Genomic DNA, 12,745 nt, shown 5'->3' with positions numbered 1-12,745 from the left:
CTGCTGTGTGTCGCCTCCGGGACCAATCATGCCACGTCCAGCAGGTGAAAGGACCACTGCTTTCTCTCCAGAGGAGCTGGAGAGGCTTGTAAGCAAGGTTCTTCCCCTATAGTGTCCTCTCTACTGCTCACCAGAGGAGCAGGCAAGTACCTCATAATTGACTTTGTTCAACACCTTCCTTTCCCTCCTCACAGGCTACAAAGCGCCCCTGTGTGCCAGTTAGACTTCTTGTGTGCCTGTTGTGGCAGTCTATGTGGCACCAATGGGATGTAAATAGTGCCGGTATTGGAGACCAGTACTATATGTTGTGCTCATTCTCATTGTGATGTGTGATTTTTTTGGGGGCCCTAGATCCTCCTTGTGTTAGAAGCACATAGCTAGGCAAGCAGACTTTACTGCCATCCAGAGACTTTTTTTGGTTTATGATGGCTATAAATGGTAGACAACATGTCTGTGCATGACAGCATGAGCCATGTATGCATCTTGTCTGAGTCATTGAGGATATTGCAAGCAATGTGTATTGTGCCACAGATCTTTCACCCCAAATCTGGCCTTGCCAAATCGTTGTCTGGAAGGCATATCATGACTTACTGTGTCCTCCAGGTTGCCCCACAAGCCACATTGCTGATGGCCAAATGATGTACTGTAATGCATGGAAGTGATGGAAATGTGAGTGTTATGTAGGTTCTGTATGCTCAGCCTGCAGAGATCAGGGCCTGTCAAATGTATCTCCCAATATGAGAGATAGTCCAGGCTGTGGGAGAGCCACTATGGCTATGCAACTGTGGCACTGTGCCCACTTCCTGTAGACCTGCAGATCCTATCAGGTGGCCAATATGAGGCTCACATGGTGGAAACACTTGCCCTGAATGCCTCAGTCCATTAACTGGATTAGGAATGGATACTGAGGTAAATCCCTGAACTAGCCCATATGTGCATTTTGCATCATTGTCAATGTGTGTCTCATGACAGGCCCCTTACTATCACAGCTCTGCTGTCACCTTCATGGAAGTCATATTTGTCTTGTACAGGCTTATTGTACAAAGGTCAGATCCACAGTGCAGACAGTGTGTAGATTCCTTTGGGGGCCATGACATGTGACTCAGTAGCTTGGTTACATAGCAGAAATTGTACAATGCAAACCTTTGTATGTTGGATGCTGTCTCTGTAGATTAGAAACATATGTTTAAAGGAGTGTTTTGTGGTACAGGTACATACCAGTGAAGCCTACTCTGAAGTGACATGAGTCTGCATTTGGTAGGCCACATGTCCACACATGCACAAGGAAGACACATTCCATACCCACCATGCCAGCCCTTTCATTGTCACTCAGGTGTAAGGGTGAAGTCTGTACTATGATAGTTGCCTGTAGGGACTGTATGCATTGAGTCAATGTTGCATAGCGTAAATATGTTTTTCCAGTCAGGCCTAAGGAGTTTACCCTTCAGAAACCACATTGTTGTGTGGTGTTCCATTGTGGCTCACATCACAGTACATGTTGCTGGAGCATCAAATACCTGATGTCATTAGGCTTCCTTAGTCATTGTAGAACTTGAGCAGGGTAGTGGGTTACTCTGCAGATGAATCCAAATGTGTGCAGTCATGTCCCTGTACTTATTGGCATGTGCTTCACACTTGTGGCGTGTTGACAAATTGCCCATTTTATGCTTGGTGTTTCTGATGTGTGTGACATAACCATTTGAGCAAAACCTTGTGTTTGTATTTGCTTGATTTGTCTCTTGCATCCATATAGGTAAACACCCATCAAAAGAAGGAGATTTGGAGATCCATCGCCCAGGAGGTGCAGACCTTGGGGATCCATAGCCGGCAAAGCACCCAGTGTTGCAAGAGGTGGAAGGACCTGAGGTGCTGGGCCAGAAGATTTCAGAGATTCAGCTGGGGTTGTCCTCCCAACGTGGGCAGACACACCTCAAAGCATGTCCCCCCCAATGGACTGAGGCATTCTGGCAGTGGCATACCCGGACCTTGATGGGCGTTTGCAGGGAGCACAGCAGCCACAAGGGGGTAAGTACAGGACATATTACTGCCTGTCACACAGCCAAGTTGATGCGTTAGGTTCTGACATCTCCTCCTGATGATTGGGGATGGACCATGTGTGACATACAAGATGAGTAACTGTTTGTGTAGATAAGTAGGCCAATATTTATGCATTTTTTGTGCTGCATTTGCATCATTTTTTGATGCAAAAGAGGCGCAAACTTACAAAATATAATTGTATTTTGTAAGTTTGCGACGCTTTTTCATCAAACAATGACGCAAATGCAGCACAAAATAATTATAAATATGGGCCGTAATTTGGTGCATATTGATGTGCCTTGCCTAGTAGCCCAGCTACCTAGGACACAACTGAGTACAATCCACAAAACAATTGCTCTCCAGGGACAACACATTGCGTTGTACAGTGATCAGTCACCGAAGGTTTGTTGTTGTAGTGGGTCTAAATTCTATGCAACAGACAACTACTCCTCAGTGTTACAGTCCAAAGAAAAAGAAGTGATGGATCACTGTCCTCAGCCATGTGTCTGCTCAAGTGAGTAAATTGGCATCTGCTGCCCAGAGGCCACTTGTTTTTAATGTGTGATGAGTGCTGGTGCCTCACTGCTGTCTGACATGTGAAGGTGGCATCACACATGTGACAGAGCATACATTGTTCTTGCAGCTAAAGATGAAAACTTTCCCTTTGTAAGTGGGGAATGTTCATTGACATGATTTATGGCCCATCACTGTTGCCAAAATTCCTTGTGCCGACATGTTAGCATGTGTCCCATTCTCTTTTAACAAAATGTATACACTGCTGTTTCATGTTTCATCTACCTGTGTTCATGGGAAGATTTCTGTATTCCTTCACATATCGTTGCATGCCAACCTGTCTTTGGAATTGGACATATGCGATGGGGCTTCATCTTATGTAGTGCCACAGACAGGAGTGTGTCACCATTGATTGTCGGCTCAAACATACCCTCACCCGTCATTGCATGTCATTTGGCATGTACAACTGCAGTAGCAATGAGAGACATGACAGGTAGGACTAGAGTTTGTACACACAATGTCCATGTCCATGCCATTGATGTGGCACCGCACATGTGAAATGGGAAAGATTTGTTACCTGACTGTTGGCACACATCATGGAGTGACTTGCAGTTATGTTGGAATCACATGTGGTTGGGTAGAACCAACCGTCCACAGACATCTGTGTTTGCAGGACCAACATGGAGGTAGTGATGTAGCTTCCCTTTGGGCAACAGGTCCAGGGCCTTCTACAAGTGCTTGTAAATCCCTGGGCCTCTCCATTATACAAAGGACTAATGGCTTCTACTGATGCAATCAGAGTTTGTCAGTGAAAGGGGTGCTATATAGTAATGGTGATTTTCTGGGGCTAGCTGTAGGAGGCTGGTCTGGCTTATGGTGGGTACCTCGTGGTACTTACACCCTGTGCCAGGTCCAGTTATCCCTTATTTGTAGAATAGAAGTGTTTCAAGCAGCTTAGGCTGATAGAAGGTAGCTATGGCAAAGCAACTTAGGCTGAACTAGGAGACATGCAAAGCTCCTACTATACCACTTATATCATTTAGCACAATATCATAAGAAAACACAATACTCAGAGTTACTAAAAATAAAGGTACTTTATTTTAGTGACAATATGCCAGAAGTATCTCAGAGAATACCCTCACTTAGGAGGTAAGTAATATACACAAGTTATATGTACACAAACCCAAAACAGGTAAGTAACAGTAAGAAAAGTAGTGCAAACAATGTAGAATCACAATAGGATGTAATAGGTAGACATAGGTCAAGGGGCAACACAAACCATATACTCCAAAAGTGGAATGCTAATCACAAATGGACCCTAGACCTATGGGAGGTTGTAGAGGGTTGCTGGGACTGTGAGAAAACAGTAAGGGTGTCCAAAATACCCCACCCCAAGACCCTGAAAAGTAGGAGTAAAGTTACCCTACTACCCCAGAAAGACACAATAGTCGTGATAGGGGTTTATGCAAGAACCACAAGCACCAGCAAAACACTGAAGATGGATTCCTGGACCTGATGACCTGTAAAGGAAGGGGACCAAGTCCAAGGGTCACGAAAGATTCCGGGGGGGCAGATGCCCACTAAACACCGGATGAAGGTACAAAAGGGCTGCCTCTGGGTGGAGGAAACTGACGATTCTGCACCGACGAAAAGGACTAGGAACTTCTCCTTTGGATGGAAGATGTCCCAGGGCATGCTGGATGTTGCAGAAGTGTTTCCAGGCAGAAATCCCGCAAACAAGCCTTGCTAGCTGCAAAAGTTGAGATTGAGCTTTTTGGGTGCTGCTGGGGACCAGGAAGGCCCAGGATGTCGCCCCTTGGAGGAGGAGGTGGGGGGGCACTCAGCAACTCAGAGAGCCCCCGCAGAAGCAGGCAGCACCAGCAGAAGTACTGGAACAGGCACTTAGAAGATCTGTGAACTCAGAGTCACAAAAGGAAGGTCCCACGACTTCGGAGTCCAACTCAGCGGGTTGAGCACTGCAGGCCAGAGTGCTGGGGACCCAGGCTAGCCTGTGCACAAAGGAATCCTTGGAGAAGTGCACAGAAGCCGGAGCAGAAGCAAATCACGCAGTACACAGGTTTGCTGTCTGGCGTGGGGATGCAAGGACTTACTTCCACCAAATTTGGACAGAAGGGCCACTGGATTGTGGGAGACACTCGGACCCAGCTCCTGTGTTCCAGGGACCAGGCTCGTCAGGATGAGAGGGGACCCAGAGGACCGGTGATGGAGAATTTAGGTACCTGCGTTGGCAGGGGGAAGATTCCGTCGACCCACAGGAGATTTCTTCTTGGCTTCCAGTGCAAGGTTAAGGCAGACAGCCCTCAGAGAATGCACCACCAGGAAACAGTTGAGAAAGCCGGCAGGATGAGGCGCTACAATGTTGCTAGTAGTCACCTTGCTACTTTGTTGCGGTTTTGCAGGCGTCCAGGAGCAGTCAGCGGTCGATCCTAGGTAGAAGTGGAAGAGGGAAGGGCAGAGGAACTCTGGTGAGCTCTTGCATTCGTTATCTGAGGAATAGCGCAGAGGAGAGAGCCTAAATAGCCAGAAAAGGAGGTTTGGCTACCAAGAAAGGAGGTTTGGCTACCAAGAGAGGTAAGCACCTATCATGAGGCGGTCTCTGACGTCATCTGCTGCCACTGGCCACTCAGAGCAGTCCACTGTGCTCCAACACCTCTAAATCCAAGATGGCAGAGGTCTGGGACACACTGGAGGAGCTCTTGGCACCTCCCCTGGGAGGTGCAGGTCACGAGAGTGGTCACTCCCCTTTCCTTTGTCCAGTTTCGCACCAGAGCAGGGCTGGGGGATCCCTGAACTGGTGTAGACTGGCTTATGCAGTGATGGGCACCATCTGTGCCCATCAAAGCATTTCCAGAGGCTGGGGGAGGCTACTCCTCCCCAGCCCTTCACACCTATATCCAAAGGGAGAGAGGAAATCCTTTGTTCTGCCTTCCTGGAACTGGGCTGCCCAGACCCCAGGAGGGCAGAAACCTGTCTGAGGGGTTGGCAGCAGCAGCAGCTGCAGTGGAAACCCCGGAAAGGCAGTTTGGCAGTACCCGGGTTCTGTGCTACAGACCCAGGGAATCATGGAATTGTCCCCCCAATACCGGAATGGTATTGGGGGGACAATTCCACGATCTTAGACATTTTACATGGCCATGTTCGGAGTTACCATTGTGACGCCACACATAAGTAGTGACCGATGTGTAGTGCACGCGTGTAATAGTGTCCCCGCACTCACAAAGTTAGGGGATTTTGCCCTGAACGATGTGGGGGCACCTTGGCTAGTGCCAGGGTGCCCACACACTAAGGGCCACATGTAGCAAACTCCGAGATTGCGACTCGGAAGTTGCGAGTCTGTCCGTATCGCAATTTCCGACTCGCAATCTCGGATGCAGAACTGTGTCTCAGACGCCATCTGCGACTTGCTATGGGATCGCAAAGACCCACCTCATCAATATTAATGAGGTGGGTCGCATTTTGCGACCCCATAGCGAGTCCCTGCACTCACAGGGATGGTGGCCTGCTGAATTCAGCAGACCTCCATGTCTGTGACTGCTTTTTAAATAAAACGAGTTGCAAAATGAAAAAAATACCGAAACCATTTGGTTTAGTTTTTTCAGTGTAGGCAGTGGTCCATTGTACCACTGCCTGCTCTGAAAAAACATTCTGGGCAACATTCACAAAGGGACCCCTTCCCTTTTGCGAACGAGTTACCACCAGTGTGACACTGGTGGTAACTGCGAGTTGCTTTGCGACCGCATTCGCGGTCACAAAGCAATTCTGAATTGCGATGCGAGTTGCAAATAGGAAGGGAACACCCCTTCCTATTTGCGAGTCGCATTCACAAATTGCGAGTCGGTACCGACTAGCAATTTGTTATTGTGCATCGCATTAGGCCTTTTACATGTCGCAAACTGCGATTTTCGCAGTTTGCACCATGCAAACGGCTTCCTACATCTGGCCCTAAGTAACTTGGCACCTAGCCTTCACCAAGTGAAGTTTAGACATATAGGTGACTTATAAGTTACTTATGTGCAGTGAAAAATGGCTGTGAAATAACGTGGACATTATTTCACTCAGGCTGCAGTGGCAGTCCTGTGTAAGAATTGTCAGAGCTCCCTATGGGTGGCAAAAGAAATGCTGCAGACCATAGGGATCTCCTGGAACCCCAATACGCTGGGTACCTAAGTACCATATACAAGGGAATTATATGGGTGTACCAGTGTGCCAATGAGAATTGGTAAAATGAGTCACTAGCCTGCAGTGACAATTTTAGAAAGCAGAGAGAGCATAAACACTGAGGTTCTGGTTAGCAGAGCCTCAGTGATACAGTTAGGCACAACACAGGGAACACATACAGGGCATACATTATGAGCACTGGGGTCCTGCCTGGCATGATCCCAGTGACACATGGGTAAAAACAAACATACAGACAGTGAAAATGGGGGTAACATGCCTGGCAAGATGGTACTTCCCCACACTAGCTGTTTGATTGTGTTATGCAATTTAGCATATCTCCCTGTCAATTTGCACATTTTGAATACAGTGTACATTTTCATGCCAAATAAGTAGTATATCTGAGCAACATTAGTACTACCTCCATCACTCAATTAGGACAATTTACACATGGTGAGGTGCTTATTTCCATGTCACCTGCTTCAGGATACTGTACTGCTGTCAAAAACATGGCAGGATTTGGAGCACCCTCTCTTATTGTTGTGTTATTGCATATGTAACAAACAAATGTCTGCATGACATTGTGAGGGATCTGTTGCAATGAACTTGGCATTGGACTACTATTGTCATTGGACTACTGTTATATGACAACAGGTAACAGGTATGCTCCATGAGGCAAAGCATTTAAGGTGATATGGTCTCCTACTTGTTCAATGGTTATTGTGATTGCACAACTTCACCCTTGTAATTGGAGATCTGAGACCTGATTTTCCTGTGGGCAACTGTTGACAGTTCATGTAGCATGCATGCATATGGTATGGTTCATGTAGGAGCCACCTTGAAATAGTTTGTTGCTGGGGCCTACTTGACATCATGGTACTGGTTGTAAATCACAGTTTTTGTTCAAGTGTGATCAGGAACATGTGGAGACCCTTTTCCCCTTTGTATTTGCAGCATCATCCCAGGCAAGCGAAGGAGACAGGGCGAGACAGGGCGAAACCAAGTGGGGAAGCATCTGACCACGGTACCTCCAGGCATGACACCATGACACAGAGTGACCCAGTGGCCCGGAAGGTGAGGGGAGTGCCACTAAGGACACAGGATCAACCTTGTCATCTTTAGATTCTACCTCCAGTGGCCACTCTCTAGGGGTGGGGGACCCATCAGGACCTATTCCTGTACCACCCTTGTCCACCAACCCCAGTACTAGCACCACCCTTCCTGTTGCTCCCCACCCAGTTGGCCATGCCCACTCACCTAAGAGGGTGGGCGTCTCCTTTGCCCTAGGTGCCTCAGTGCCAGCCCCTGTTACTCCTGCTGCCCCGAGTGAGAAGTATATTGACCTCCTGAGGAGTATCAGGAGGTCAATAGCCTTCTGTGAGGCAGACTGCCATTGTCAATGCCATCCAGGGGTTGGTAAGCCAACTTCAGACAAATGCCTTCCTGGAAGACATTCATATTGACATGTGTGGCATACAGAGATCTTTTCAGGCCCTGGCCTCCTCACTGATGACAGCAATCCATCCCCATTCCTCCCTCCCACCACCTCTGTCTTCCCTATCCAAATTCCCTATTCTCCTACTTGTCCTAAGCACACAGACACATCTGCATGCACCAACCTCAACGCACACAAGCATCACACAGCGACACAAACTCTAGCAGCCACACCGGAATGCAGGCACTCAACATTCACCCACAGACACCACATCAGCCACCATTTCAACAGACAGCCCCATCGACCAACACACCACATCCACCATACCCACAGACACCACCACAACACCCAGGGACACATCCATCACACCCACCATACACCCAGACAACAACTCACAAACCACAGCCCCACACACCTCAGACACCATACCCCAGACACCACCACAACACCCTGTCCTGCTATTTGATGGAGTTTTGTTTTGACCAATGACTTTGTGTTTCACCACTGCGCATATTAGTTGCTCAATGTTCACCAGTAGCACATGGTATGTTTTGTTCAGTTGAGCCGCCTATTGGCTTTGACATGGCATTAGTCATTACATTCTGTATTGTGCCTATTGGCTTTGACATGGCATTAGCCATTGCTTTCTGTATTCAGTTTAGCCGTCTATGGGCTTTGACATTGCATTAGCCATTACATTCTGTATTCTGCCTATTGGCTTTGATATGCTGTATCCAGTCTAGCCGCCTATTGGCTTTGACATTGCATGCCTATTGACTTTGACATGATGTATTCAATTTAGCTGCCTATTGACTTTGACATGCTATTAGATATTCTGCCTATTGGCTTTGACATGATATCATATATTACATTTTGTATTCAGCTCCGCTGCCTATTGGCTTTGACATGATATCATATATTACACTTTGTATTCAGCTTAACTGCCTATTGGCTTTGACATGATATTCAGCTTAACTGCCTATTGGCTTTGACATGATATTCAGCTCCGCTGCCTATTGGCTTTGACATGATATTATACATTGCATTTTATATTCAGCTCAGCTGCCTATGGGCTTTGACATGATATAAGACATTGTATTTTGTATTCAGCTTAGATGCCTATTGGCTTTGACATGACACTAGACATTGCATTTGATATTTAGGTTAGCTGCCTATTGCCTTTAACATGACATTGCATTTGATATTTAGGTTAGCTGCCCATTGCCTTTAACGTGGAGTTCTGTATTTTTCCAAGCTGTGTTTTTGCACCAGAGAACCAAGATGTTTTGCTCTCACAGTAGACTAGACCTGATAAGAGAGAGTACATGGGCGTCGTTTCTCTTCCCTTGAGCTTGGGAACAGGAGTAGTCTTGGAGACCTGGCCAGTCTCCAAAAGGCTTGCTCAGTTTCCCAGGTCTGAGAGGAGGGGGCACACCTTTGTAACGAATGTAACAGGCTGCAGAGAGTCAGATTCGAATCTGCCGGACCTCGTGCTGGAGCTTGGCGCCAGTTGCCAGCATCCCGTGTGGGTAGATGACACTCTTTCTCGCGGCTGACAGGGGTCTCAGCTTGCAGACCTTAGAAAGATGTAGCTGTAAATAGTTCCTACACGGTGAAGTATTTGTTTTGCTTTGCATTCAATATCTTATAAATATAACCTGCTGTGTATATTGCAAACTGATATATTTTGTTTGATTAACGCGGACTTGAAAGCTACTAATTCGTCATTCATTCATAAACATTGTGGTTGGGGAAGAATAAAATAACAATAAAAGTCTTCTTTGACCTCACAAGTGCATTTCTGTTGTGTTATGTTAGTGCTTAGAAACTAAATAAGAGGAAAGCACTACAATTGGTACCAGGAGTGGGGTCGGTCATTAAGAGGTGATTAAGAAGGGGTTTGACGAGTTAGTAGATTTCTAAGTGCACACTTTAAAAGTGTAATTGTTTTTGTTGTTTGGAGAATTACAGAAATTGTTTTCTGTTTGGAGAATCACAGTAGCACGGCAGACCATGTCTGAGAATACATGTGTTGATGAACTGCCTGATGGTGCTAAGAAAAACTGTGAATTGTTTTCTGTTTGGGGAATTACAGAAGAAAATGCATGTGTAGCTAAAATGCCTGATGTTGTTTTGAGAAATAATTCCCGTTGTATATATGTAGAAAACGTGTGTTTTGGAAGTAATGATGACAGAAAGGTCTGGATACCTTTATCTGCTTACAGAGAAATGCAGGAGAAATGTAGGAAGTTGGAACATGAAAATAGGAATTTACGTGAGCAAATTAGCCAGGATACGATAATTCAAAATTATGCTGAAAGTTATAAAAATGAAGAATCTTTCTTGTCCCATTCCAGTAATGAGGGGGTTAAGACAGCTCCGAGCTGCACTGAGTTTTCCTGTGAGCCAGGGTTTTTGGCAGCCAAAATGCATTCCTTAACTGATAACACGGACGAGAATGTGATTTACGAGTTACCGTTGCAAAATGCACAAGTAAAACGAAGGATTTTAGAGCAAGACACCCCGAGTTTCATTAGCTTGTTTGATTTTTGGAAAAAGAATAGCCCTCATTTGAGAGAAATCCTAACACTTTTGTACATGGTCACTGTGAAAAATAATATGCAGCTGCGCGCTTGTGATTTGGCAAATGAAATAATGCAGACTTTAGGTTTCTGCGCAGTGCAAGAAGGAAAAACTGATGTACATGTAATTCAAGAACAAGGGAAGAAAATACTGCCCCTAGCTAGAATCATACAATGGATCTGGTACTTGCAAGACAGGGCTAGAGTACCACAGATAAAAGAATTACCAATGAAATTGTGTGCACCATTTGAATTCGTGTCTACTGAAGATAAAAAGCATGTTTGTTTTACTGATGATTCATTGACTGAAATGTTGCTTTCTGGCACAGTAGAAGGAACAGAGTTGTATAATGTGTGTCAGATTTTAAAGCAAGAGCTACGTGAGATGTGTCATTTTTATGCTGATTTTTGGTTCTTTGATAATGTTTTAGCACCTAACTGGTTCAATTACCTTGCAGATGTTAATGAGAAAAATGCAGAGAGAGAAGTGTTCACCCAGAATTCTGCCTTAGTGGGGATGGCTATGTGGGTGCCCCAGAAATGTGAAAAGGCCACTTACAGGTGGGCAGAGATGAGAGAGATGCACATTCCCCTAGATTTGATAAAAACTGTGCAGCACGCACAAAAGCAATCTGTCATGCAAGCAGTCACAGAGCAGTTGGGGAGAGGAAAGTTACCAGAACAGAAATGGCAAATTGATCAGGTTTTAGGGAGAGTGATTGCTGCAAATTACCAAGGAAAAATCGAAATTATGCTGATACCTAGAAAAGAATCTGATTCATTCATACAAATTGGAGACAGAATGGCCCAACTTGACAAAAATGCAGTGAATGGAGGTTTGGTAAAGAAGGAGTCTGCCCCAGCCCTTCTGACAGTGCAAGAAAAGGGGAGCTGTGGCGCAGCAGATAAAAACCTCAGTTCTGATGTGTGGGCTGAAGCCCCAAGTGATCCTCCAGAACCTGCAGAAAATATAACAAAGGGCCTCAAAAACGTCCTGCTGATTATAAAACAGGGAAAGAAAGAGGAAGGGTGCAGTTTAAATGAAAAATGTTATTTGCAAGAAAAGTCATACTTGTTTCTTTTGCAGATCCTACCACGTTTCGCCACTGTCCCTGAGTGCGCTGTGTGGTCCCCCTTCCGGTGTGTGCGTGTGGGGTCGGGGAAGGGACCGAATCCCCAACCTGAACCTGGCTGAGTAAAGTGCCAGCACCATGGATCCATTTTGCGCAAACTGCGCCTTCAGTTCAAGTTCAACTTGTTTGCTGTGTTTTTTTTTTTTTTTTTCCTCTCGTATGGAACTCTGACTTTTGCTTACCTTCCAGAAAACCTTTCAGGTGGACCGTGCACCTTTACATGAGCAGAACTCATGCCACATCAAATTGCTAACACTGTTAAATTAGAGACTCATTCAGAAAAAAAAAAAAAAAAAAATTGCCCAGTCTTTTTCTATGTAGATGTATCTGATGTGAAAGGTTATGAGATCAATGTGTTAATTCACTTCTATTGCTTTACAGGGATTGCTTTGATCATTGAAATTTGATTTGCTGATAATGTTTTTTTTTTGTTTGTTTGAAATATGAGATATGTGAAACAAAAATTCATTGGTCAAAGGGCGGAATGTCCTGCTATTTGATGGAGTTTTGTTTTGACCAATGACTTTGTGTTTCACCACTGCGCATATTAGTTGCTCAATGTTCACCAGTAGCACATGGTATGTTTTGTTCAGTTGAGCCGCCTATTGGCTTTGACATGGCATTAGTCATTACATTCTGTATTGTGCCTATTGGCTTTGACATGGCATTAGCCATTGCTTTCTGTATTCAGTTTAGCCGTCTATGGGCTTTGACATTGCATTAGCCATTACATTCTGTATTCTGCCTATTGGCTTTGATATGCTGTATCCAGTCTAGCCGCCTATTGGCTTTGACATTGCATGCCTATTGACTTTGACATGATGTATTCAATTTAGCTGCCTATTGACTTTGACATGCTATTAGATATT

The 12,745-nt window shown here is 45.4% G+C and overlaps 1 protein-coding gene across 1 annotated transcript; it reads left to right on the top strand.

The window, feature by feature from the left end:
- The first annotated feature begins 9,785 nt into the window (after positions 1-9,785).
- On the top strand, positions 9,786-12,179 carry LOC138300700 (uncharacterized). Its single transcript, XM_069240376.1, has 2 exons — positions 9,786-11,304; positions 11,831-12,179. The coding sequence occupies exons 1-2, from the start codon at positions 10,175-10,177 to the stop codon at positions 11,940-11,942; spliced, it is 1,242 nt and encodes a 413-aa protein (XP_069096477.1). The 5' UTR covers positions 9,786-10,174; the 3' UTR covers positions 11,943-12,179.
- The last annotated feature ends 566 nt before the right edge of the window (positions 12,180-12,745 follow it).

This window comes from Pleurodeles waltl, chromosome 6, assembly GCF_031143425.1.
Source record: "Pleurodeles waltl isolate 20211129_DDA chromosome 6, aPleWal1.hap1.20221129, whole genome shotgun sequence".
Taxonomy (NCBI): Eukaryota; Metazoa; Chordata; class Amphibia; order Caudata; family Salamandridae; genus Pleurodeles; species Pleurodeles waltl.
Note: the sequence above shows the minus strand (reverse complement) of the source record. Positions and strands in the feature narration are given on the sequence as shown.

Bases quoted from the DNA above. Each gene is read 5' to 3' on its own strand.
- LOC138300700 (XM_069240376.1), top strand. From the start codon at position 10,175: ATGTCTGAGAATACATGTGTTGATGAACTGCCTGATGGTGCTAAGAAA. The intron at 11,305-11,830 runs GTGGGCAGAGAT...TTTCTTTTGCAG, and splicing joins TGTGAAAAGGCCACTTACAG to ATCCTACCACGTTTCGCCAC.